Below are 26257 nucleotides of genomic sequence, written 5' to 3' on the forward strand. Positions count from 1 at the left end.
AAGATAACATAAAGCCACGCCCATAGCGTTTTCATGAATTGTAATCTGGCGCCATCTTGTGGCCAAAGGTGATAACGCACCCTTTAAAAAGCGCATATTTGACCCTCCTGCTTTGCCGTATTGTCAACTCCCACCAACGTCTTCCTGGACAAACACACGTGGATTTCCACTGACGCCAGGCAGAAACAACAATAACATGGCCAGCCACGGGCTCGTCTACGACGGCTGCAACTTCTTCAGACAGCGGCTGGTTTTGTCCACACTCAGCGGGAAGCGTGTTAAGATCAAGAACATACGGTGTAAAGATGACGACCCGGGGCTGCGCGGTGAGTCGCTGCCTCGCTCCGCATGTGGCGTCGCAGTTAGCTCGGCGGCTAACGTGCTAGCTGTTACGCAGTTGGGAGTGTGTGTTATCACTGGGCGTCAGAGGTGGGGAAACAGTGGGACAGGAGTGTAAATGTGAGATAATTTTAATCTTAACTCATTGTGTAAAGTTATGTCGTTGTTTTGCTTGTGAAGAGCGAGTTTACAGAGCGTTGCCTTTTTATATTAAAGTGATTTATCTTGGTGAACATGAGTGAGGGTCATCAAAAGTTCCCACAGTAGATGCAAAACATGTTTGTATATCATATGTAAAATATAAAAACAGGGCTTTAGTTTTCCCCATCTACTTGTTGATATTAAAAAAGTTTTTGGCTTAAATTTAATAAAAAACTCTTGTCAATATTTTTATTTTTTTGCTTGTCATCTCCAGATTTTGAGGCCAGCTTCATCAGACTGCTAGACAAAGTGACCAATGGCTCCAGAATAGAGATTAACCAAACAGGTGAGTGTTATTATTAGAATATGACTGCGGTGTTTACCTTTGTGTGGTTTATGTAATCACTGTTTACTGCCAGAGGAAAGCAGAGTGCTGAGGTTTCAGCATTGGTGATCTGCAGATGGACAACTTGGATCTGAAAAATAGGATTTTAGCAGATGTTTTTAAAGTTGTTTTTATTATTTTGGTCTCTTGTGGTTATTTTGACATCTTATTTTTGCTCTTTTTGGGTGTGGCATTCATTCAAGTTCAACTGTGATGTACATTTGCTCCCTTAAAACAAGACTGTAATGCAGAGGTGTGGACTCAAGTCTTGTGTCTTGGACTCAAGTCACAAATTTGACTTTAGACTTGACAAAATCAAAAAAGACTCAATTTGGATTTTGACACCAGTGACTCGTGACTTCACTTGGACTTCAGCCTTTTGACTTGAATATACTTGATACCTTCCCCCAAGCCCAAAGATGAAAAAGTATGTTGTATAGAAGGTGTGCCACAAACCAGTTCATCTCCTGAATCAGCTAAAGGTCAACACTATATGGAGCAAGCCAACAGGAAATTTTCCAGAACCACATTGTTCCATTTGATCTGACAGCATCTAATCAAGTTGCAGGAGAGAAACATGAAGAACTAACGTTACGTTGGACTTAGTTGCATTTCTTGAAGATGTTTTGCCTCATCCAAGAAGCTTCTTCAGTTCTAAAGGACTGGTGCGGAGTTGCATGCTTGAAACTTTGAGTGGGTGGGAACCTTTGCAGAGTTGTTGGGGTCACATGTGAGCTCTTAGCTTCAGGTCGTTGACCCACTTAGCCATCGTGTGAGTCGTTAGGGTCAGGTGGGACCAGATGTGAATGGGTGTGAAGTCATCAATTATTATGTAGTCTTGGGATCCCTCCCTAGATGACTAGTCATCCAGGTCATCCATGACATCAATACTGTTACTGCACATTATGACTCTTTTACTTCTCAAAATTCAAAGTTTAGGACTTGGGACTTGCAGTCTTGACTTTGGACATGAGTGCAAAGACTTACTTGTGACTTGCAAAACAATAACTTGGTCCCACCTCTGCTGTAAAATATCACCTGTTGGATGCACTCACTGTTGTCATTTGTCTGTCCTCACAAGGTACTGTGTTATTCTACCAGCCTGGCTTGTTGATTGGCGGCTCCATTGAACATGACTGTAACACACAGCGCTCCATCGGCTACTACCTCGAGGCCCTGCTCATGCTGGCTCCATTCATGAAGATGTCCCTGAAGGCCACACTCAGGGGAGTCACCAACGACCCAATGGACCCGACAGTAAGGACACACATGTATCTGTTACTTTTTGTTTCTTAGTTTTGCTCCCTCTGATTTCATTGTGACTCATGTAGCTCATGAGTGCATTGGGTGGAGCTGAAGCATTCCTCTACAAAGAAACATGCCAACTTCTTTGCACATTGAATTTGTGGGGATAGTGCACGCCTCCCAAATCCGAATGGGCACTGCCCTCTAGTGTACACATCATTTAATGCAGTCATATGTCAGCTCAGATCAACAGTGCTGGTGTAATTACAAACCATTACATTTGGAGCAGAGGTGGAGAGCTTTTGAATGTAGCGGCATAGTCAGGTTTTCAGGTGCTCACGACTGAATAAATCTTGATCTTGCATACCCTCTTCAAAGCAGACTCTGAAGTCAGTGCTAAAAGAGGGACCAAACAACAGAGCTGGTTAAATTTTAAAATTCAGAATTAATGTCAAAATAAATCTGATCCCAGGCTGAAACAACTGGAGTCTGAATCTCTTCCTTAATGAACATCCCTAAAAGTGTCAGCCACTGCATCATTCTTATCTCTTTGCTATGTGCTGCAGTGTTTCAAAGTGTGTATTGTCAACAAACCACGCACAAGAACACAGAAGGAAGAGGCAGTAGAGAAGTGTTGTCATGGAAACAGTTTGTTGCTGTGATTAGAAGTTGTCCATTGACGTTTTCCTCCCTTTGAAAACACAGAGGTGTATCTTAAGGATGTAAATCTTGTGTCCCCTGCAGGTGGACATGCTGAAGTCCACGGCGCTCCCTCTGATAAAGAAGTTTGGCATCGATGGAGAAAGCTTTGAGCTCAAGGTGACGACTCAGTGGCGGACTGTCGATTAAACACGGTGTAATGTTATGGGTGCATTTAAATATAGTGCTGCTACTTGAAAACAAATCAGTCTGTCCTCCTCCACCTCACCCTTTCTGTGTGCTGCTGCTCCCTCAGGTGGTGAAGAGGGGTATGGCACCCGGCGGAGGAGGAGAGGCGTTATTCTCATGTCCCGTCCGCAGGACCATCAGACCAGTGCAGCTGACAGACCCCGGGAAGATCAAGCGGATCAGAGGAGTGGCGTATCCTTCCCAGGCTCTCAGTCAAGGCCCTTTTTCATCTGAAACAACACTGATGTGATAAAAATTGTCATTTTAAAGCTTTTTCATTGCTCAGTCTTAATGTAGTTGGTTGCCTGAACTACTGAATATTATCTCAGTTACTCCTTTTGTTGATAAAATGTCTGAAAAAAAAAGAAAAATACCACCCTAAAGCCCAACATGACAGCTTCACACGTCTTGTTTTTTCTTATCACTTGTCAAAAAGCAAAATATATTAAGTTAACACTGTTAGTTAACAGATAAAAGCAGCAAATCTTTACATTGGAGAGGCCCGAACAGATAATTTTTGGCATTTTTTGCCCTCCCAAAAAATGAAAACAGAGAATTGAATGCCTATATATATATATATATATATATATATATATTTCTGTTGACTCATCTCTCTCTAGTGTGTATCTCATTATGAATTCCAGTAACTAAACTTTAAAGTTTCTCAAGTTTGTGTTGCTTTTCGGCTTTCAGTTGAACTCGTTTTTCCATTGATTTGCCTTCTGTATGAGTCATCAAAGGTCCTTGACAGGCTAAACCCAGATATTCGGTTCGAGTTTCTCCTCAGATGGCCAACAGGATAGTGGAGTCAGCCAGGAGCATCCTCAACCAGTTCATTCCAGACATCTACATCCACACAGACCACATGAAAGGAGCCAACTCTGGCAAGTGAGTAACAACATTAATGTATTTACAGGGTTGAAAATCCTGCACACATGTACTCACTTTATTCTCAGACCTTTGTGAGGTAAAGTTCACACAGATAAACCAGTGTCATCCAACATGTATATATGCAAACACAGACTGGGAAAAACGCCCTCTGTGCAACTGTAATCAAAGTGTCAATTAGCGCAGCTTATTCAGAGAAACTCACAAAGTAATTCATGCTGGTTCATCGCAGGTCTCCAGGTTTTGGTCTGACCCTGGTGGCAGAGACGCTGAACGGCTCCTTCCTCAGTGCTGAGATGTCGTCCACGCCGCAGGGGCAAGGAGACCCCATACTACCAGAGGACCTCGGCAGGAACTGTGCCAAACTGCTTTTGGAGGAAGTACATCGAGTAAGTGCTGGACAAACCCTCACATAAGCGATTTATCTCTGATGTGTTCAGGAGCATATCCTGCATGGGGTCATGTGTGAACGGGAGCAGGGATCGATATTTAGGGAAATCTGTACCACCAGTTCCCTACCTCAAGAATCATTTTAGGGAAAATGGCAGAACAGCTGAGGTTTGAATAGAAGCAGTAACATTTCAAGGACAAACACGTAAAGGGTTATGTGTTGGTTTAGCATTTAGGCCAATGCTTCGACAGAGGATTTGATAACAACTGGCAATACGAGTTCTTTTTTTTTTTTTGTAAACAAGAGTAGCTGAAAAGATAACGGTCAGAAACTGAGTGTACAACGCATTCATCTGGCCTTGATCCATTTTCTTCAGATTACAGTTGAGAGTTTTATGGTGGTTGGCATCCATAAGCATTGCATTACCGCCATCTGCTGGACTGGATTGCCATCGCATGTGTGAAAAGGTGCAACACGGAAATGTTCCTGAACTTAGTGCATATGTAAAAAACATTACCCCAGTAATTTACTGGGAATTATGTGTGAAAGAGTCTAAACAGTAGAGACTGTATTGGGACTGGGGTCTCGTGGGTCCAGCCAAACCCAACACAAATCTCACCAGAGGTCGGTGGTTTTACCTTTGTTGGCAATGGGAGCAGGAAGTCACAATATATAGTCTGCGGGTCCCATGATTCGTTGGAATACAAGCCTGTCTCTTTACCATCCCTGTTTGTGTGCCTGTCATTTGCATACAGTCACTAACCGGCTAGTTCAGCCTAAGCTTATGTCATAGGTTCCAGTGTAGCCTCCTTAACTGTTATTGTAGCAGCTGTAATATGGTGCATAAATTGTGTTCAGTCCAGTTACATTTGGAAAATCTAGCCAGAAGATTCAATTATTTTGTCCCCATTCGAGTTAGCATACGGCTTAACCAAAAGTTAGACGACTCGGCCAGTGGAAATGAGCTGGTGTGAATGCTCCACCCATTCCATGAAAGATAATAAAAGAAGTAATAATAACCATATTGGAGTTTTACTTACTGAAAACATGGTCAGAAATCCAGCATGAGCAGGCAGGAGCGGGATTAGTAAAACTGTTAGCGCAGGGTTCTACTATACTATACATACTCATTTCGCACGCGCTCATGTGAGTGTTGTAGCTCTAAGGATTGTTCGTTAAAGAAAAGATCCAGGTTTCAGTTGTCACAGCCTCATCTTTGACATGGAAATTTGAATCTTAAAATTTAAGTGACTGCTCATTTCATCCCTCTTTCAGCACTGAGTTTTCAGGCTGCTGTGAAGAGTGTATACAAGGTTTACTCAGCTGTGAGCAGGTGTAGACACTCAGTCATACCCAGGAGTCTGGCCAAAGATTTCAGCCTTGGCACAAACAGGCCTGCTCCCCATAAACATCCAGCAGCGGCACTTATAATCAGACAAGGAAAGGCTTGATATTGATTTTCATTTTTTGAAAGCCTGTTGAGGAAGTGCACTTTGTTATGGTCTTAGAGAGGAAGTAAACACAATCAAACCAGGGAGGATTTGTAAAAACAAGGCTTAGCTACATTACGATGTTTGAGTTCTGGTTGCTCACTTAACTGATTTACAAAGCAACTGCCATTCAAAATACCAAGCCTGTCCTGTTTTATTTGCATAGTAGAAGCAGGGCTAATCTAATCTTTTATTGGATGTTTTTGGAAGTTATTTTATGTAATGTATTATATACTGTTTGGATTACCCACCCTGAAGGATGCAGTATTATGATACTGTGCTCAAGTTCAGCTCAATCAAATTAAGCTTTTTGCCAGAAAACCTCCATTGTCACCGGAGGTTGCCCTGCACGCGGTAGCTGGAGAATCTGTTGTCAGCCTGCATCTGGACAAATCAGAATTCTTGGGGAATACCTGACATACACAGTCAAAACACATTAGAGTCTGAGCATTCAATACAAACTCTTGCTGCCCTTGTTTACCCACATTCCCTGGTAATGACCCCAGTCTGCTATTCAACTGAGAGACTTTTTGTGGGCAGAACCACAACAATGCGGAAAGCAACGAAAGGGTTTTTCCATTTAAATCAAAAGTCTCGATAAGACATTTTTGCCATTTCCATTCAGATAAACTCTCTCCCTGCGCTGCATGGCTCATTTTGAGCGTGAGTGATTTAGTGACTAAAAATGTATACTTAACATCTATTTGTTTCTTAATGATCTGAGCATGTTTAAGAGACATTTCACCCCAAAATTGTGCATCTACTCATGGATGAGAGGCTCGTGCTCTTGACAGCGAGAGATGTAAATAGTAATGGCGTCCTCCTCAGCTGAGCTGTAACATTAGCTAGCTTGGTGATGCTAGGTGAGCTAGCAGTAGATGCACACTTCCTTCTGGGTGGTGATGCAGTTGACGGGTTTAGTTTGGTAGAGAGAAAGTGGTTCCTACATGAAATAGCTTACAATAAGGCCCATTGATTATCTTGAGTAACCAGGTCATGATTTCTGCAAAGAAACATTGCTACTTTGAGCACCTCAAGCCAGTAGCCCTCTGGTTACATTATATATTCAAGAGAGAAACTTTCAGCAACTCACACCAAAACGATCTAGATTGATACATAGCACCACAGGCAAGAGTAAGAACATGTATTTTTGATTTGGCCTCTGCACTGGCATTAGCTGTGACTGGAGGCATTATGTTTTTGGGTTGTCTATACGTCCGTCCTTCAGTCTGTCCCATTCTTGTGAACCCACAATCTTAAGAACTCCTAAGAGGGAATTTCTTCAGATTTGGCACAAACGTTCACATGGACTCAGAAGTGATGTGATTTTAGTGGTCAAAGGTAAAGGTCACTGTGACCTCATCTGTCTTTTTCTTGTGAATACAATATCTTAAGAACACTCTGAGGGAATTATTTTAAATTCGGCACAGATTTTCACTTGGACTCAACAATGAACTGATAAGAATTTGGTGGTTAAAGGTCACTGTGACCATGTATCCGTCTCATCCTCCTGAATGCAATATCTCAAGAATGCCTTGAGGGAGTTTCCTCAGATTTGATACAAACATCCATTTGGACACAAGAATGAACTGACTGTGAGGTTGAAGGTCAAGGTCACCGTGACCTTTAAAAAAACAATGTTTTTGGCTATAACTCCAAAATTCACACCCTAATTATGACTAAATTTACCGGGAATGTCTAATAAGATGTAATGATGAAGTGATGACAAGGTCAAAAGTCAACTTCACTCTGACATCATAAGCTTCTGCGAAAACTTTTCTGGTCAATACTCAACGTCATATCGGGACCAGAGGAGGAGGTATTGGTGAGATTTGCAATTAGTAGGACTGTACCCAAATATTTGGATATTCGTTTCTATGGGTATGTTTTTCGTTATGATTTTTTTTTTTTTAAACATTTTTTGGGTGCTAAATTTAGTCTTTTTGTTGTTGGTAAATGTAGGTTATCAATAAAAATCAAAACATTGAAATTGCATTGTTAAAAATGTGAAAATATAGTATCACCTACCAACGGAGCTTGTGCGCACGGCAGGCTTGAGCGCATCCGTCTGAGGCTGTGGATCAATGCCAAGTTTTACCACTTTATCACTATTCCCTCTAACTTGTAGCTGTTTTTTCGTTATCTTTTGAATTTAATATGAATTATGGAAATTATTGTTTAAAGTTTCAACAAGTTTCTTTTGGAGTGCGTGACACAAGTGTGTTTTGAAAACGACCGCGGACTGTCACCTGCTCAACGCATCAGTACCTTCGGATGCCATGACAGTAATAGCCAATAATGTCAAAATATAATTTACAGACCGATTTAACAGACGATCACTGCTGCCCGACCCGCAGGTCCATTTGCGGGTCCCGCAGGTTACGGGTCGACCCGCGCATCACTACTCAGCTCAGTCTATAAATGCTGTACACAACAGTAGACATTATATTCTATTCAGGCCGGCAGAACCAGCAGCGCATCGGCTCTATAGTGCACGACACTGCTGATTAACCATTTTATTGCAGCACAGAGTGTCTGCCAGCAACCAGTTACTTGCAGAGGCTTCCTACAACTTGTTTCAACGGTTCTGATTTAATCAGAAGACAAATTAAACAGGATGACTAGCCAATGTGAAAATCAAAAGAAAGCATAGAATAATGTACTGAAGGAGACTGTTGTGCCATCACATTTTTTTGTGGTTTGAGAGCAAAGATCCGGTCGCCGCTGTATAAAACGCCGCAATACAGTTAGGTCCGAAAAAGAGTGCGCCACATTTTAAACCAAAGATGAAAGAAAAATGAACACCTTGTGTATCTACTTCCAGGTCACAGATATATATGTCTGTGCAGAGGTAAAAGGTCTGTGACTGTCTCAGTTGGTTAGGTGACGTGTCAGCTGAAAAACAAGCTTGATGAATGAAAATTTCTCGAGTGGAGCTTCACGGTTATGTTTGAGGCCTCAGAAAAACTTAAACAAAGTCACATTTTCTGTATCCATATCTTTCTTCCCATGTAGTGTGTTCCCAAGTGTAGCTGTAACAAAGACTAACTCAGCTGTTTCTAAAAATACACACAGGCAGCAAAATGCTTTCATGTAGAGTGGAAAAAGAGCCCACTTCATCAGAATATGTACAATTAGATCCAGTGATTGTGTGACTTCAGTTTGCCTCCACATGGTTTCTGCCTCTCAGCCCTTGCTCATAGGAGCCATGTGAGTCCAGTTAGCTGGTCAGGGTAGTGCTGATTAACTCTGAAACGGGAATATTGTTAGATGCATCCTCTTAACTCCGAGCAAGAGAGTGGGTAGCTAGCGTTTCTATTCAGCAGCCTCCGAGGGCGGTGGACTAAAAATCCTCCAGTTTTAAACATTTTGGTCCTCTGTTTTTTCCTAAACAGCTGCTGGCAGAGCAGGTTGATTCACCACTTCAGAGGCTGAACAGCATTTGAATAACTGATTTTAATACCTAACTGTAGCAGGCGGATAGGGTGATTGCTGCAGCTGAGAGGATACAGGATAACACCAGAGTAAAATGGACATGTGACTCTTATGCTGGAATAGTTAATTTTTGAAAACTAAGAAAGGAAAAGATTTTAGCTGGATTCACATTAAAGGCCACGGACGCTCTGTGCGTCTGTTTGTTTAATGGTTAATCAGTACAGGCGTCTTGTAGTAAACCAAAGCGACACGATGGACATTTTGTTTTTGGGAGCAACATCAACACTGGACAGGAGCTGATGTGAGTGGGTCCAATTTTGTTGAGTTTTCGATGTTAAATGATAATCATTCATGTATTTATTTTGGAAAGAGATCAGTAACTTGGCTGTGTGTGTGCTTGTGTGGAGAATTTTGTCATGTGAAGAATATTTTCATGCAAGTGTCTGCTGTTTTTGTAATTATATTAAGCTTGAGAGCTACAAGTAGAAAGAAAAAACTTAGAAGTGGTTACACAAGTCTGAAGACATTCAGGATTTGAGGCAAGGATCCAGCAAAAAACTATTTTTTTAACTAGGTTTGGAATATATCTCTTTTTAATCTGAATATTTCTGTGTATTATTCTCACTAAATTCAAATACAAAACATTAGGGCTACAACTAAGGATTCTTTTCATTATTGATTAATATACCGATCATTTTCACAATTTTGAAGAATGCTCATCACAGTTTCCCAGAGCCCACAGTGACATCTACAAATGTGATTATCAATTACTATTAACAGACTAATAGTTTCAGCTCTACAAAACATGGATTTATATGGCAGTGTTTTACAGGTTTAGGTGAAGTAAATGCTTGAAAGTTGACACCCAGTTTGAACATTTGAAAGGGGGTTGCCGTTCACGCGAAGGATTCAAGGGACTTTTCCATCAGGCCTCGTGGCCTGTCGGTGGATGTCGGCCTCTTGGGAGATCTCAACTGTCTGTTTTCTCCAGAGGGCAGGGCCTGAAAGTAGCTGTCAGAAATGTTGTTAATGACTTAATTTCATATTTTGTACTGAAATGTGGCAGCGTGTTGAAAAGGTTACAGCAAATAAAAAGTAGGAAGCCAGAAACTTTTCAAGGGCACAAAAAGGTAAGGTGCTCAGGCACAATGATTTTTCAGTAGTCGACTCCATGTGCTCTCCACTTTGTGGAAAATGTTTGAGAAGTATGTGATTAGATAAAATCTGACTTTAAAGTTAATGAAGTTTGTTGCTCTTAATGAACATTGTTGAGTTCTTAGTGGAGGCAACTTACACGTGATTAGTAGAAAGTCTTGGAGTTCAACGTGCAGTATTTAATTCTGGAGAAAAATTGTTGATTGTCAAGTTTTTTTCCTGGTCGTCAAATACCGATGCCTGGGTTGGTGGTACGGTCCAACCATCAACCCAAGATCATCGCTAGTTGGTGAACTGGGAGTGAGACTCAGAAATCACCTGTCTCCAGAATTGCACACTGAGCCTTTAAATATTAAAATATGAAAGATTCACTCGTGTATTTAAAGAACAAGAAGTAAACACCAAAAGTTAAGATGGACTTGCGCTGTGCATAATACAGTAAACCTAATGTCAGATTATAGAAAGCCTTTCAATCCCTCATACTGCTACTCTCAAGGCTTGTTATGGAGTAACTTTGCTCAGTTAAAGTGTTTCTTTAAATTAATTTTTAGGGTATAGCGAGTAGGGCTGGGCTGTATATCAATATCCTGATATAAGACGATGTGTTGTCTTCGATTTTGTATATCCTAGTATTGTAAGTGTTGTTGTTTCCTGGTTTTAAAGACTTATGATAAAGTGATGTAGTTTTCTGAATTTACCAGATTGTTCTAGCTGTTTTATTATTTGCTTAATTTTTAATATTATTTAATTGTGTAAATAGTTTGTGAAAGCACCAATATTCAACTCTGCAGTATTGTTGTAATATTATTTTCGAGATGCTTGGTCAGAAATATTGTGGTATTAGATTTTTTTGACATCGCCTAACCCATTTTGATAAATCTCTTGTCGAGGGGAATGCTGTTAGTAAAATATCTGCCACATCCTCAGTAAAGACAATGTCCCCACAGATTCAGCAAGGCTTTAGTTATATGATTATGTAATTGAATCATATTCCTGCTGACAAGCTGTTAGGATGCCACACTGCTGCGTGACTGGGCCACATGCGTACTTCGTTAGCATGGATGCACAGCACAAGAAACTGATGTTGTGTGGCTTGCTGTGAGGTGACAGAATCACAGAACGGACTATTAAATGTTCTCTTAGTTTTTATAACGCTCCCGGGTGTGTCGAGTCTCGCACAGACCTCCTCATACAAGCTGGTGAACAGCACGTAGCTGTTGTCGAGTATTCACGATGGCATGTGATGGCTTGGACACAAGTGGATCCTCTATCCCCTAAATATCTCACAGGTCAGAGGGGACAGGAATGCAGTGTTGTTCGGGGAAAAAGTAGAGAGCTGTCATTGAGGGAAAGTATTTGAAAACAAATGTACTTCAGAAGATTTAAAATACACTTGTGAATTTAAAAAAAAAATGAAGATAATAAAATCTTTCGATTTTGAGTAAAAAAACACAACAAAACTAGAAAAAAATGTGCTTGAAAATGTAATGTAGTCATAACTTTTGATGTATGTTTGTCTTTACTTTGGACCGGGACCAAAACTGATTCACATTTTGAGATGTGACCACCTTAAATTAGTGTCCAGAGGGGAAAAAACATCTGGCCTACATTCAGCTCTTGGATCGTCACTATGTTTTGCAAGTGTAGTTGGCTATCAGCATTTGACCTGAGATAATCAATTCTCTGTCCAGGGGTTGATGAGTCCTTTTTAAACATCTCCACCTCCATGACGTATTTCTGTGTTGTTTTTGTTGCTGAAACGCATCGCCCCTCCTCTTTCTCTGTTGTAGGGTGGCTGCGTGGATTCGTCCAATCAAAGCCTGGCGCTGCTCTTGATGACCCTTGGCCAGCAGGACGTGTCGAAGGTTTTGCTCGGACCCCTCTCCCCATACACGTAAGCAACATCACTCAGTAATAGACACGCACAGAGCTCCCCTGCCCTGGCTCATTTATAAGTTACTATACAGACACACTTTGTTATTCTTCTACTCGTCCAAACTTGGCAAGTGGGAATATTCCAAAGTTCTTGTCCCACTTTAGAGCACGAAATGCTGCACAAATACACAACAGAGGCAATAAATGCACTCATCAGGATGTTAAACAGAAGCCTCAGTATTTGTTTTTTATTGATTTCCCTGAAAAATGCCAGGATTTTAAAGAGTTTTAAATAATTTGCCTTTAAATTAAAGTCATAATGCTCCAGAAGTTGTTTCTTGCAATAAAAGCACATCGGAGTTTGTAGTAAACATGTTATAGAGAAAAATGGAGAGAAAATTCAAGGGAATTCAAGTTTTGTTTAAAAAAAAAAATAAAAATGCAATATAAGCCCCAGTAAAGTCAGTCGACCTTGGATCACTTTTTTTTCCAGCACAAATTATTCACATGCTTTGGAACGTCTGCGTTATCATGGGACTTGGCCAGCTGTGCTTTCACATGGTCACTGACATGGTCAGTGTCACTTCATGCAAAGCATACTCAGTGAATTTGTGATGAATTTCTATATAGTTTAAGACACATTTTAACAAGGATTCTTTCTTGTATACAAAAGTGTTCAAATGTTCAAGAATAAAGGAGAAAAAAATAGAAAGGCAGTTGAACACAAAGTCTATTTGGGACACCTTCATCATCACGAATGAGGAGTGAACTGTGAACTGTCCATTTTCAGTTATCATGGTACCGGTGCTGTGTCCCTCTCAAGTACAGTACTATGATAACTGAAGATTGGCAGTGCCATCCCAATGCACTCCCCTCCTTACTCAGGTAATGCTGATGTTTTTATCTTCTAAAGACCAATGAAATTAAGTTTAAACAGTTATTTTTTTTGTAAATTGCCTCTGCCTTAGAAATACTCTTTGACCTTTACCTACATCACTTAAAGGACCAGTCTGTAGGATTTAGTGGCATCTAGCGGTGAAGTTGCAGATTGCAACTACCCAAATACCCTTCTGCTAGAACTTTGATTCTCTGCCTGAACTCAAGAGGGCCTGACCTGCCAGTTTTGGGCCAGGTTGTCATTTCTCAGCTTTAGCTTGGGCTTCAGTTGTGTTGTGCTGGGTTCCTACCGATTTCCTGGTATAAGAGCGTTCTGTTTCTGTATGAATTAACAGACTGGTAAGTTTCACTTGCACTGAACTTGCTGCTCTGTCTCTAAGAGCAGTGGTTCCCAACTGGTAGGTCATGTGTCCATTCTGATTAGACCACAAATGACTTGCAAATGTGTCAAGTTTGTAAAAAACACACTTTATTTTTAGGTAAAGTGAATTTCCAGCAAAGCACTTTTATTTTTAAGTGCAGTTATCTGCTGTAGAGTGAATGATTAACGGACAGCAACTTGCTTGACGACACGGCCAAATGCCAGTATGACACTGAATATATTAAACTGTGTGGACCTTGAACTAATGACTATGGAGAAATCTGGACCCTGTGGCTGGACCAGTTGGGAACCACGGCTGTAGAGTACACCATGCTCCTTTGAGAGTTCGATGCTCCAAACCAAAAGGAATGTTCCAGCAATGTCCTAAATTTATGAAAAGTCCAGTTTGAGTCAGAGTACCCCGTGTCACAAATTCCTGCTGCTGCATTGAAAAGACTTTGGTAGACTTTGGCTTGTAAAAATGTTAATATTAAAGAAAAAAATTACAGTGGACTTTAAAGTTTTTAAGCAGGATTTTGCCCAAACTGCTAATGTGGTTCTGGCTTGTGTGGGCTTGGACAGAAACCATGCAGGTTCATGTAGGGAGGGGCCTGATTTTGGGGCCTGATCAAAGCTGTATCTATTGATTAACTTTGTTTTTCAAGACATGTAGGAGAACCTAACGTAGCCTTCAAGCTGCTACTTCAGGATAAGAACATGACAGGCCCTTAAGAACCAGTGTTTGGTTTATCTGTTCTGGGCTACTGTAGAAACATGGCCGTGCATCACAGTGGGCTACATGGAACTGCTCCTTATATAGATATTAAAGGCATAGTATAAGCACTCAAAAACAATGCTTCTCAGATTCAGGTTATGATTATATTCCATATCATCCGATTAAACCCCCTAAATCCTACACGCTGGTCCTTTTAAGCAGACTTCATGGAGTTGAGGACATTGTGTTCTGTAACTCCCAGTGTTTATCATTTATTGACAGTTGGACTATATTTCATCCAACATAGGGTGAACGCCTCTCCCTCTCGCATAAAAATGGAACTGAAATTTCATCTTCCTTCCTTTCTCTGCTTTCCACCTTTCTGTCTTTGCTCCTCCAGGATCGAGTTCCTCAGACACATTAGAGATTTCTTCCAGATCATGTTCAAGATCGAGGTTCAGAAGCCTCTAGAAGATGAGAGGAAAGGAGGAGACAAGGTCCTGATGACCTGTGTAGGAGTCGGTTACAGCAACATTAACAAAACCATTAAATAAAATAGTATTTTTTATATTAAAGCCATGGTGTCGTCTCGTATCTCTCTGCTCACTCACATAACATGAAGAATAGAATACAGTATTTTTATTTTATTTAATGTGAAAGTTATGACATCAGTTATTTGTGTACCAACTTTAAGGATATTCATGTTACAATATGCAAAAAGATAAAATACGTAAGAAATGTGGAATTGACAAAGACATTTAACATCATCTTCATGTCTATACCTCTTAAGTCTGCACAGCTCTGTGGTTTCAACCATGACTTACTGGAATTCCACATTCGAAAACATTTCTAGATGGTTAGTTCCAGCTAAGTTCAAGCAAGTGTATCACTATGGTGCTGTTGGAAAGGTCAGCGACTGGTCATTAGCTGTGGTTCATCCCATCTGCACTTCACACCACATGTTTCTCATCATGGGAGTTGGGAGGAGTTAGTCGTCTTGGCCACATAGATGCTTGAGGGCGTCGCCGTAACTGCTTGACACTTCAGACTACACAAACATGAAGGGGAGGGGGGAGACAGGAAACTGTGTTTTAAGGACACGTCATCTAAAACAATTGGGGACTGTTGATGTTCAAGGATAACTTAAGTATTTTCCAACCTGGACACTATCTTCCTATGTTTTTGTGTCTAAGTGACCAATAGGAGCAACAGTTTTTAAACTGGCCCAGTACTGAATAAGAGGAAAGAGGCTGCAATTTAACCCCTATGGGCAAGTGAGCACTGTCAATTTACATCCACTAAAAGCGCTTGTTTTTGCCACTGAGAGGCTCCGATTGTTATTCTAAGTGTCTGACAATTTATGGGAAGGATCCCTACAGAGATAGACTTTTTTGTTAAAGAGTAAGATCCTTTTTGTTTAACCAGAACCAGCCCCAAAATGGCCATTGCCACACACACCAAACTCCATTTAAACAGTAATTTAAGCAGGTATAGAGCCAACATATTTTCACATCTAACTGGATGAATTTATTTATTTATTTCAATCAAACCAGAGCTGGTGACTGTTGGAACAATGAAAAGACAAACCAAGATGTTTTTTGAGAGTTTTATTTTCTTTCTGGCAGCTTTCAATGATGTGAATATTGTATTATTATTTTTTTAAAGATTATTTTTAAGGACTTTTTGCCTTTAATGGACAGGACAGTATGTGAAATGGGGAGAGAGAGAGTGGGGAGTGACACGCAGCAAAGGGCCGCAGGCCAGAATCGAACCTGTGGCCACTGCAGTGAGGCAGTGCCTCTGTACATGGGGCGCCAGCACTATCCACTACGCTAATGACGCCCCAATGATATGAATTTTATGATGATAAAATTACTATTAATTTAAATGGAGTCTGGTGGGTGTGATGATAGCAATTATGGGGCTGTTTCTGGTTATACAAAATGGATCTTTTCTCCATAACAGTAAGTCTATCTCTGTAGGAATCCTTCCCATAAACAATAATATCAGCTGCTAATGGCTTTAAAATGAAATATCAGAATCAGCCAACATGCTTTTTCTTAATTCGCACAATGAATGTATATTACATACATAGAAAAGTAACGCACTTTATGTCTCCATCTGCTGGTGGGCCATCATGAGAACACTATGCATGCACATCATGATGTTAGTTCCACCACATAAGAGATTTGATCACTAAAATTAAGAAGGGTAAAAAAAAAATCGACATATCAATGTCAGTATTGGTTATCGGTCAAATGAGATGTTATATATCGGCATATCAGATATCGGCAAAAATCCAATATTGTGCATTGGTGTCTCCCTTAGTCAATTGGACACCCAAGTTATCCTTTAACAATGTGACAGAAATCTTACCCAACATCTCAAAACAAGATGCCAAGACATTTAAACTTGTTGAACATTTATGTTTATGAGCATATTAAATGTAATCTTTATGAGTATGTATACTGACCTCTAACTGGGAGTAAAGGGAGCATCCAAACAGCTTCTTATACTCTGCTCTGATGTCCAGCAGGTCCATCTCTGAGCGACTGACTATTATCCTGGTCAGAGTGGACTCTGTGGTCCCCACACCCTGGACAAAGGTACATTTGGGAAAGAAGCAACCTGGGTAAATCAAATCAAATAAGTTGTGTGTAGTTTGTTTACACAGATGATCCTGCATAACATCAGCTTCATATTGTTTATGTGGCCATCTGCTTTAGGGGCTGTTGACACATTTCCACCAGTGGTGCACATTCATTCAAAGCAGCTGTGGCTTAACATTCCTTTCCACACCACTGCTGATGAATACAATTGTCTGCTGTGGCTAAAAAGAGCATGGTGCATCCAAACAATATGTGGACTTTGTTTTGGGAGCCACGGGCTTTGGGATTTTAAAAAGCCCTCATGATATAGACGGATAGTTTGTATAGCTTACCTTCATGGCCTTGAAAAGCCTCTCAGCCATGTATGCAGGGACGCTCTTCACACACTTCACTAGAAACACAAGTAAGGGAATAAATGTTTTTTGTAATGTTTTATGTTTAATGCATCTCAAGTGATTAACTTTGTAATAAATCCCACAAAAAATGAAGATGCAATAAAATAAAAAATGGCCACTGTTTCTCACCAACAGCCACAAGAAGCTTCTCCAGGTCTCCAGACATCTCACTCTCAATGCTCTCCTGCAGAGTCTTCTTACTTAAATTCTTGTACTCTACCAGAGCTGCCAAAACATGTCACAGATTCAGTGTAACTTTTTTATATACATATATATATATATATATATATACATACATACACACACATACGTGTATATATATATATATATATATATATATATATATATATATACACATACGTATGATGACACTATCTGTCCGAAATTTTGTGCAGCCTTTGGTGATCTCGACTTTTTATTTGGCACCATCATCAAGGTTATTATACTGTAGTTAACTAAAACTAATCTAAAACTAGATATAAAATAATATTTTAGGTAACTGAAATAAATGTAAAACCAGATGTTAGGAAAATATCTGCTTAAAAACTAACTAAAATTAAAATATACGGGAAATATCTTCAGTTTTATTCGTTGTCAGTTTGGTCAAATTTGTCAACAAAAGCATGAGGAGGCATTGGTGCACATGTTTATTGAGACTGGGATGTCTGCATGACTGTACGTTGTCTTGAAAAAGTGTTGTGTTTGTATTGTAATACCTCTTCTGACCTTTTAAAATCTTGACCCTAACAAATACTGCACATATCATATCAAAAAATAACATTTAAACTATTTAAAACTAAATCAAAACAAAACAAAAAAAATAAACAATAAACACTGAACTGAAACAAGTAAACCCACTCTGGAGACTAACTGAAACTAAACTGAATGAAAACAAAAAATTAAAATGAAATAAATATAAAAACAAAATGAAAAATACAAAACTATAATTACTCTATACATCATCAGGTAAAAATCTAATTTGCGCTATGACCAAATATGTGCAGAACAAATTTCCACCAGCCTCAGCTGTAATTTGTGTTAAGTGCTTATTAGCAAAGCCCTATTGCAGCATGTTAGCATTTTTCACTGTTAGCATGCTGGTGTTAGCATTTAGCTCAAACCACTGTTGTGCCTCAGTACAGTACACCACTATGGCTGCAGACATGTAACACGTGAACTCACTTTGTCTGAGCTGGGGAACACTCCTGTGGCACAGGATGTCGATAAACTTCTCCTCATCAGTTCCCCACTTATTCTCCCCTGCTTCATACAGAGCCTGGGTGGAGTGAGAGTGAGTGTGAAATCACATACAGCTTCAGACTGTAATGCTTTAGACAAAGTGCATCATGTCATTTAAAAGAGTTTTTCAAGATTTGACATGTTAAGCAGTGAAAAAGCAGGTTAGACTCGACTCAGCAACAGTAGTGTGTGGTGCCTTCAGGGCCCATGAAGGTGTCAGGTCAAGCTACAGTAAAAGTGTCAAATAACAGCTAAAGAAGCGGGACAGCACCACACTTTCAGATTTGTCTGACACAGAAACTAAACTGTTCTGTAGTGTCTTATTTAACATCACTGCCATAATGTCTCTACAATGAAAAAACATCAAAACAAGGTTAATGAGCAATTCAGCCATAGAGAATTTACCTTAGCATCTGCTTTAGCTTTGGCAGTATCCACATTGGTGCTCTGGTCTCTCTTCCCCTGTGAGGATGAACACAGTTTGTGACATAGGTGTGGATTTTAGGGGGGAAGCACAGGACAGATCCCCCTCAATATTCAGAATGTGCAAGTAGCTGAGGACTTCTGACAAAATTGAAGACATTTACACAATAAATTGATGCAGAAACGACACAAATTGGTGCCTAAAAATTTAGCAGAATGCAGGAAATTAAGTGTCTGATGCTCTAAAGGACCCCCAAATGAGTCCTCCCAAATGTTGAAACAAAACTTATGTCCTTATTTGTGACAGGTATGACAGGCATTTTAGCATACTTGTCACAGTTTGACAAGCTTTCCAAAACAATACAAATCTCTTAAAAAACACATCTTATTTTTCTCTAAAATTCAGGCCTCTAACTAAAGACAGAAATATTAAACATTTTTCTTGAGGTGGAATTTTGTTCCATCGCATATTTTAAGATCAGATAAAAATGTTCAGACCTGTCCCCCTACAACAAATGCAAAGCTTTATGTCTGATTCTCATCTGTCAGGAATGCCATCACATCCCTGTTTAAATTTAACGTACAGTACCTCAGCCAAGATGAGCAGCGCTTTGGCATAGTCTCCAGAAACCTCTGACTTCAGATCATTAATCATCAATCTCCCCGTTTCTTGAATGAGACAACAAATACAGAAGGTTTCACAATAATTACATCATCACAAACATCCCCAAGTGTTACACAATAATCTGAGTTACTACATTATTGGTGGAGTTACATACTGTGTGTTGAAGATACTAACCTTTAAGGTATGCTTCAGACAGAGCCTCGATCTGCCTGTTGGTCCTTGAGGCGAAGATTTCTGTCAGCGTACTCTCGGTGGTCCCTGCACCCTGTATGTGATGCACAAGTGAGTGATCATGGAGTGAGGTGACAAGGCATTTCGGCTGTTCTTATAACACTGATACATCAGCAGGTTTTGGAGCAGGGTCATGTCATGTGGACGTTAATCCAACACTGTCTCACCTTGATGGCGTTGATGACTTCATGACAGTCGTAGACCTCAGGGGGTGTTATCAGTGCTACTAACAAGTCCTCAAAGTCTCCATGGGTGTCGCCCTCCAGGTCATCTACTAGTTTCTGGTGGAGCAAGGTTGATAACACACGTTCTGGGTCTTTGTCACAACACTTAGAAGTGTCATTTAAAAGTGCATCAACATACCCGCCCTGTGGTTTTCTCATAGGCCTTTGCGATAATCTGGCGCTGAGCATTACTTCTTTGGGTCAACACCTCGATTAGCGTCTTTTCTGTCGTACCTGTAGAGGAGAGAACACAAAACAGGCTCAGCACTTACACTACACTTGGAGGGTTCATAGCTTTTCTACCAGCTGACAGATGTACACATTCGGTAAAATGTTATTAAAGTGCTTCACATGTTTGACTGATACAGAATGATACCGATAATGGTGAGTTATTAACTTACCGAGGCCCTCTATGGCCGTCCTCAGTGCAGCCACGTCTGCATCCACTTTGAAGTTAGGGTTGTCTTTCACAGTTCCTCTTACATTAGACTGATGAACACAGAGACACACTCATAATGACTCATACATGACAATGAAAAATGATCAGCAAGTAACCATAAATCAAGAGCAAAACTCCATGTACTAGTTTTTGGCATGGACAGATTATGAGATAGTAGGCCCCTGGTCACAGATATCTCTTACATAGTGGCAAAACACACAGACTGTGTTGTGGTTTTGCCACTTTTCGTTGCTACTTAGCGTCTCTTTGTAGCTGTTATGCATCTTTTTGTAGTTTTGCCTCTCTCTGAGGTCATTTTGTGTCTTTTTTGTGGTTGTTTTGTCCCTTTTTGTAGTAATTTTGTGTCACTTTGCAGTTGTTTTGCATCTCTTTGTGGTCTTTTTGTGTCTTTTTGTCATCATTTTGGGTCTCTTCCTGATCATTCATTCATTTTCCGTAACGGGCATATCCTGTTGGGGGTCACAGGGTGCTTGAACCTATCCCAGCTGACATAGAACGAGAGGCAGGGTGCATCCTGGACATGTCACCAGACTGTCACAGGGCTGACATATAGAAACAGACAACCATACACGCTCACAGTCACACCCAATTAACCTAACCTGTATGTCTTTGGATGGTGGGAGGAAGCCGGAGTACCTGGAGAAAACCCACGCTGACACGGGGAGAACATGCAAACTCCACACTTACGTATCTACAGTAGTTTAGAGGAAATTTCAAAATATATATTGTGTGTCTCTATTTAGCCTAGAGAGAGACAAACAACCATTTACGCTCACATTCGCACCTACGACCAATTTAGAGTTACTGATTAACCTAACATGCATGTCTTTGGACTGTGGGAGGAAGCTGGAGTAGCCAGCTCACCCATGCTGACATGGGGAGAACATGCAGACTCCACACAGAAGGGAGGTGATACTGCTAACCACTGCACTACCATGCTGCTGCTCTTCCTGATCAGTACATGTTTATATCAGTTACATTTTGCAGGTGAAGGTCACTGGGGCCCCTGACACCTGGGGCCCCTTGACACTGTGCACGAAAGGCTTTTGTAGAATTCCATCCATGGTTTATATGGTATATTGTTGGCTTTTTATATTCTCAGCTTCCCTACAGGATTTGTTACTATCCACTCAAGCAGTAGCAACCTATGTAATCATCATCTTCATCATAATACTGCATGACAAAGGTAAGAGTATGTTCAACTTACTGTCACAGTCAGCGAGGAGGGGGAGTCCAAGAGCAGGTCCAAGTCATCCTACAACATGAGTCAACAAGTAATGCTTAAAATATCATCCATATTTCCTCATATGAAAAGCCTATAATCTAATTTAAATACAGCTACTCACCCAAGCTGCCATTGTGTTGGATGTAGATAAAAGTCTTTAACTGGTGAAAAGAGAAAGCAGACAGTATCAGCACCTTCATATCAATGTGCATGATTTATTTGTTTTTCCTCAGCTCTAGATTCCTGCTGCTGATGTGCGCATTTCTCTCCCACTTCATCCTGACTTTCACTGCCAGCGCTTTTGTTATCCACATCTGTTAATATACACAAATCCGTTAACTTATTGTAATAAATGTGTTTGTGTAAATCCACATTGACCAAGCCAATAAAGTCGAGTGGACGCGCGTACAGGAATAAAACTGCAGAAAGTGAAAACCTGAACATGTCAGTGTCGATCGCTTCAGTCCAAAACAGGCTGCAGTTTCCCGATGCGTAAAGCATAAAGAAAACCTAAACAAAGAGATTACACACATGCACATCCATAAAGACTGCGATCAAAAGTCATAAAACGATATTTCTTACCTTAGTGAAAAGACAGGACAGATGTCAGAGTAGGAATTTCACAATGTGCCAAATGCGCCACACCTTTCAGAGAAGTTGAGAAAGCAACGCCCATTATTAGGTGGAGGAAGTTGAATCATGGAGACGTTTTTACAGAAACTCCTCCTCACTTGTACACAGTAACAGTGTTGCCATGTCATTTGTCTTGTACAGACAGAAAGCAGTAGGATTTATAGCCTACTGTGCCTTTCTCTGTAACCTGACTCCGTTGCGCAACAATCTACCACTTTGAAGTAACATCATCTGCTGCAGAGTGTTTCTGAAACACTTCCTCCTGTACTCAGTGATCAGAATACGACACAGAGACATGAGGAATACATTTAATGAATAGAAAAGAATATAACCTTTTCATTTTTGATGCACTGGATATGTCCTTTATGGTGTAATGCGCTCTCATTTGTCGATCCTTTCAGTGTCTGGTGTTTTTCAAGTCATGCTTGGATTTGTGAATATTGCTTTTCCTTTCAGACCATTTGCATTTTATGGAAACAATACACACCATTTTAATTTGAAAATTTAAAATAAAGACATCACTTCTCTAAACATTTTTCGCATATAACAATGTCATCTATTTCTGTAAATTAACCTTTTGTATATCAAAAAATATAGTCAACATCAAGCAAGAAGAATTTGCCACAAAGGCATTCATAAAATAAATGCAGAATTATTTCAGTGCCACCAGTAACCCACAGAAAGTGTTTCCCAAATCTTAGAAGCCATTAGGTTTCACTAATGAGCCAACAAGCTCTGTAATAACTTACAGTGGGTCCAAAGTCATGTTTGCGCTCAGGGTAGGAGCAAGGAGGACATGAGTCACAGAGAAGGAAGAAGGACGTAAAGAAACAGGAAAACAAATATTTGTTCTTAACCTGTCTTTTCTCTTAACATCATCAGTGAAGGAGCTTCATGTTGGGATCACTATTTTTCATCTACATACAGGCCTGCCTCAGTCAGACTAGCAGAACTATGCCATGTAAATAATAATAACAAATCATTTATTTTTTTGTAATTATACAACTACTTAATGGTTTGGTTGGTATAAGCAAAGTTCATCGATAGCCCTGCTTAACATCCTGAGGCAAAACTTGAAGTATAGGCTATACTCTGCCATCTCACCACAGCATCCTACACTGAAGACATGATGTTATCAAATGCAACCATGGCAACAAGGGTGACCTAAAGAAGACACCAACGTCCTCATCGAGCAGCAGCACCACATGTCAAGTGTATAAACAGATAAATGTATAAAATCCAAGTGAGGTATGAAGTGATAGTCTATACTGAGAGGAGAGGGGCAGTTGCGACATCTTGTGGCCAATAGTAGAGACTACAGCTGAAGAGACCAGAACATGTGAGAAGATAGGAGGATTTGTGCATGATGACACGTTAAGATGCTTTTCAGTGGGTATGGACATTTTTGGGGGGTTCAGTGTGTTCTTAACAGTTAGTCAAATGCAGCATGGTCATTTGCATGGTCGAATAAGATAAAATACACAAAAGGGGTTGGATTAAGTTATTCCTTTCATCACTGAGGCAGGTCACTTAAAATACACTACTGGCAAGTTATTTTAGTTCAAGCTGAATATTGATTGTAATTGTGATTTCTGTGGAGTGGAAAAAGAAAATTAATCATTTTTTCCACTGTATAGGCCTATACAGGATTGGATTGATGCTGCCAACTTTCTAAAAGAGAAACTGAAGATAAATGTTGAAATACTTGTTTGATGTTACGCTATTTATTTGTTTAATTATTTAATTATTTTATTTTATTTAACCTTTATTTAACCACGAAGTCCCACAGAGACTGAAAACCTCTTTTACGAGAGAGACCTGGCCAAGGAAGCAGCCAATCAAAACACATTTAAAATGCAACAGATACGACATATAAATAATAAATCTGAATACAAAATCCACAATAAACCAACACCTAATTTAATTTTGATTTTAATCAAGATAAGCTTGGAAATAACATGTTGTATAGTATCATACGAATCTTAATTATTTTTTGGAAAATTCCATATTTATAAGAAAAACATGATCAGAAACCAAGTCGACTTTCCTGCGTTTATTAATGAACTTCAACAATATAGAACCATGTTATCTAAAGTTAAAAACAAAGAAGCTATCAAATAAATTAGTTATTAAATTGTTATTTTACTATTTATTTTTTAACTGAATTAATTGGGGATTAATAAAGTATATAAATTTTTTAAAAAAAATTATATATATATATATATATATATATATATATACACACACACACACACATACATACAGTACAGGCCAAAAGTTTGGACACACCTCATTCAATGCGTTTTCTTTATTTTCATGACTATTTACATTGTAGATTCTCACTGAAGGCATCAAAACTATGAATGAACACATGTGGAGTTATGTACTTAACAAAAAAAGGTGAAATAACTGAAAACATGTTTTATATTCTAGTTTCTTCAAAATAGCCACCCTTTGCTCTGATTACTGCTTTGCACACTCTTGGCATTCTCTCCATGAGCTTCAAGAGGTAGTCACCTGAAATGGTTTCCACTTCACAGGTGTGCCTTATCAGGGTTAATTAGTGGAATTCCTTGCTTTATCAATGGGGTTGGGACCATCAGTTGTGTTGTGCAGAAGTCAGGTTAATACACAGCCGACAGCCCTATTGGACAACTGTTAAAATTCATATTATGGCAAGAACCAATCAGCTAACTAAAGAAAAACGAGTGGCCATCATTACTTTAAGAAATGAAGGTCAGTCAGTCCGGAAAATTGCATGAGGACCCACCCAGGAAAGGAAGACCAAGAGTCACCTCTGCTTCTGAGGATAAGTTCATCCGAGTCACCAGCCTCAGAAATCGCAAGTTAACAGCAGCTCAGATCAGAGACCAGATGAATGCCACACAGAGTTCTAGCAGCAGACCCATCTCTAGAACAACTGTTAAGAGGAGACTGCGCGAATCAGGCCTTCATGGTCAAATAGCTGCTAGGAAACCACTGCTAAGGAGAGGCAACAAGCTGAAGAGATTTGTTTGGGCCAAGAAACACAAGGAATGGACATTAGACCAGTGGAAATCTGTGCTTTGGTCTGATGAGTCCAAATTTGAGATCTTTGGTTGCAACCGCCGTGTCTTTGTGAGACGCAGAAACGGTGAACGGATGGATTCCACATGCCTGGTTCCCACTGTGAAGCATGGAGGAGGAGGTGTGATGGTGTGGGGGTGTTTTGCTGGTGACACTGTTGGGGATTTATTCAAAATTGAAGGCACACTGAACCAGCATGGCTACCACAGCATCCTGCAGCGACATGCCATCCCATCCGGTTTGCGTTTAGTTGGACGATCATTTATTTTTCAACAGGACAATGACCCCAAACACACCTCCAGGCTGTGTAAGGGCTATTTGACCAAGAAGGAGAGTGATGGAGTGCTGCGGCAGATGACTTGGCCTCCACAGTCACCGGACCTGAACCCAATCGAGATGGTTTGGGGTGAGCTGGACCGCAGAGTGAAGGCAAAGGGGCCAACGAGTGCTAAACACCTCTGGGAACTCCTTCAAGACTGTTGGAAAACCATTTCAGGTGACTACCTCTTGAAGCTCATGGAGAGAATGCCAAGAGTGTGCAAAGCAGTAATCAGAGCAAAGGGTGGCTATTTTGAAGAAACTAGAATATAAAACATGTTTTCAGTTATTTCACCTTTTTTTGTTAAGTACATAACTCCACATGTGTTCATTCATAGTTTTGACGCCTTCAGTGAGAATCTACAATGTAAATAGTCATGAAATTAAAGAAAACGCATTGAATGAGAAGGTATGTCCAAACTTTTGGCCTGTACTGTGTATATATATATATATATATATATATATATATATATATATATATATATATATATATATATATATATATATATATATATATATATATATATATATATATATATATATATATATATTAAAAAATATATTAATATTGTTGGTATTGTTTTTCTATATTTTTATTTCATTT

General features: G+C 39.9%; 2 protein-coding genes across 3 annotated transcripts; one reads left to right on the forward strand and one right to left on the reverse strand.

Annotated features, from left to right (window-relative positions):
* Nucleotides 1–111: 111 nt before the first annotated feature.
* Nucleotides 112–14780, forward strand: rcl1 (RNA terminal phosphate cyclase-like 1). Of its 2 annotated transcripts, none has more exons than XM_033646987.2 (9): nucleotides 112–326; nucleotides 755–826; nucleotides 1947–2122; nucleotides 2855–2929; nucleotides 3066–3190; nucleotides 3761–3886; nucleotides 4119–4275; nucleotides 12148–12251; nucleotides 14606–14780. In XM_033646987.2, exons 1-9 carry the CDS (start codon nucleotides 197–199, stop codon nucleotides 14757–14759), a joined length of 1119 nt encoding a protein of 372 aa, XP_033502878.2. In that variant the 5' UTR covers nucleotides 112–196; the 3' UTR covers nucleotides 14760–14780. The 2 variants fall into 2 exon arrangements, with proteins under 2 accessions (XP_033502878.2, XP_033502879.2); XM_033646988.2 differs by lacking the exon at nucleotides 112–326 and adding an exon at nucleotides 435–459.
* Nucleotides 14781–14829: 49 nt separating this feature from the next.
* LOC117269734 (annexin A3) lies at nucleotides 14830–22365 on the reverse strand. The gene is made up of 14 exons (XM_033646989.2): nucleotides 22219–22365; nucleotides 21758–21797; nucleotides 21619–21666; nucleotides 20353–20440; nucleotides 20091–20185; nucleotides 19895–20008; nucleotides 19671–19761; nucleotides 19461–19540; nucleotides 18854–18910; nucleotides 18392–18485; nucleotides 17339–17434; nucleotides 17147–17205; nucleotides 16679–16801; nucleotides 14830–15253 (listed from the first exon to the last, which is right to left on the reverse strand). Exons 2-14 carry the CDS (start codon nucleotides 21767–21769, stop codon nucleotides 15194–15196), a joined length of 1017 nt encoding a protein of 338 aa, XP_033502880.1. The 5' UTR covers nucleotides 21770–21797; nucleotides 22219–22365; the 3' UTR covers nucleotides 14830–15193.
* Nucleotides 22366–26257: the final 3892 nt, after the last annotated feature.

This window comes from Epinephelus lanceolatus, chromosome 19 (assembly GCF_041903045.1).
Source record: "Epinephelus lanceolatus isolate andai-2023 chromosome 19, ASM4190304v1, whole genome shotgun sequence".
NCBI lineage: Eukaryota > Metazoa > Chordata > Actinopteri > Perciformes > Serranidae > Epinephelus > Epinephelus lanceolatus.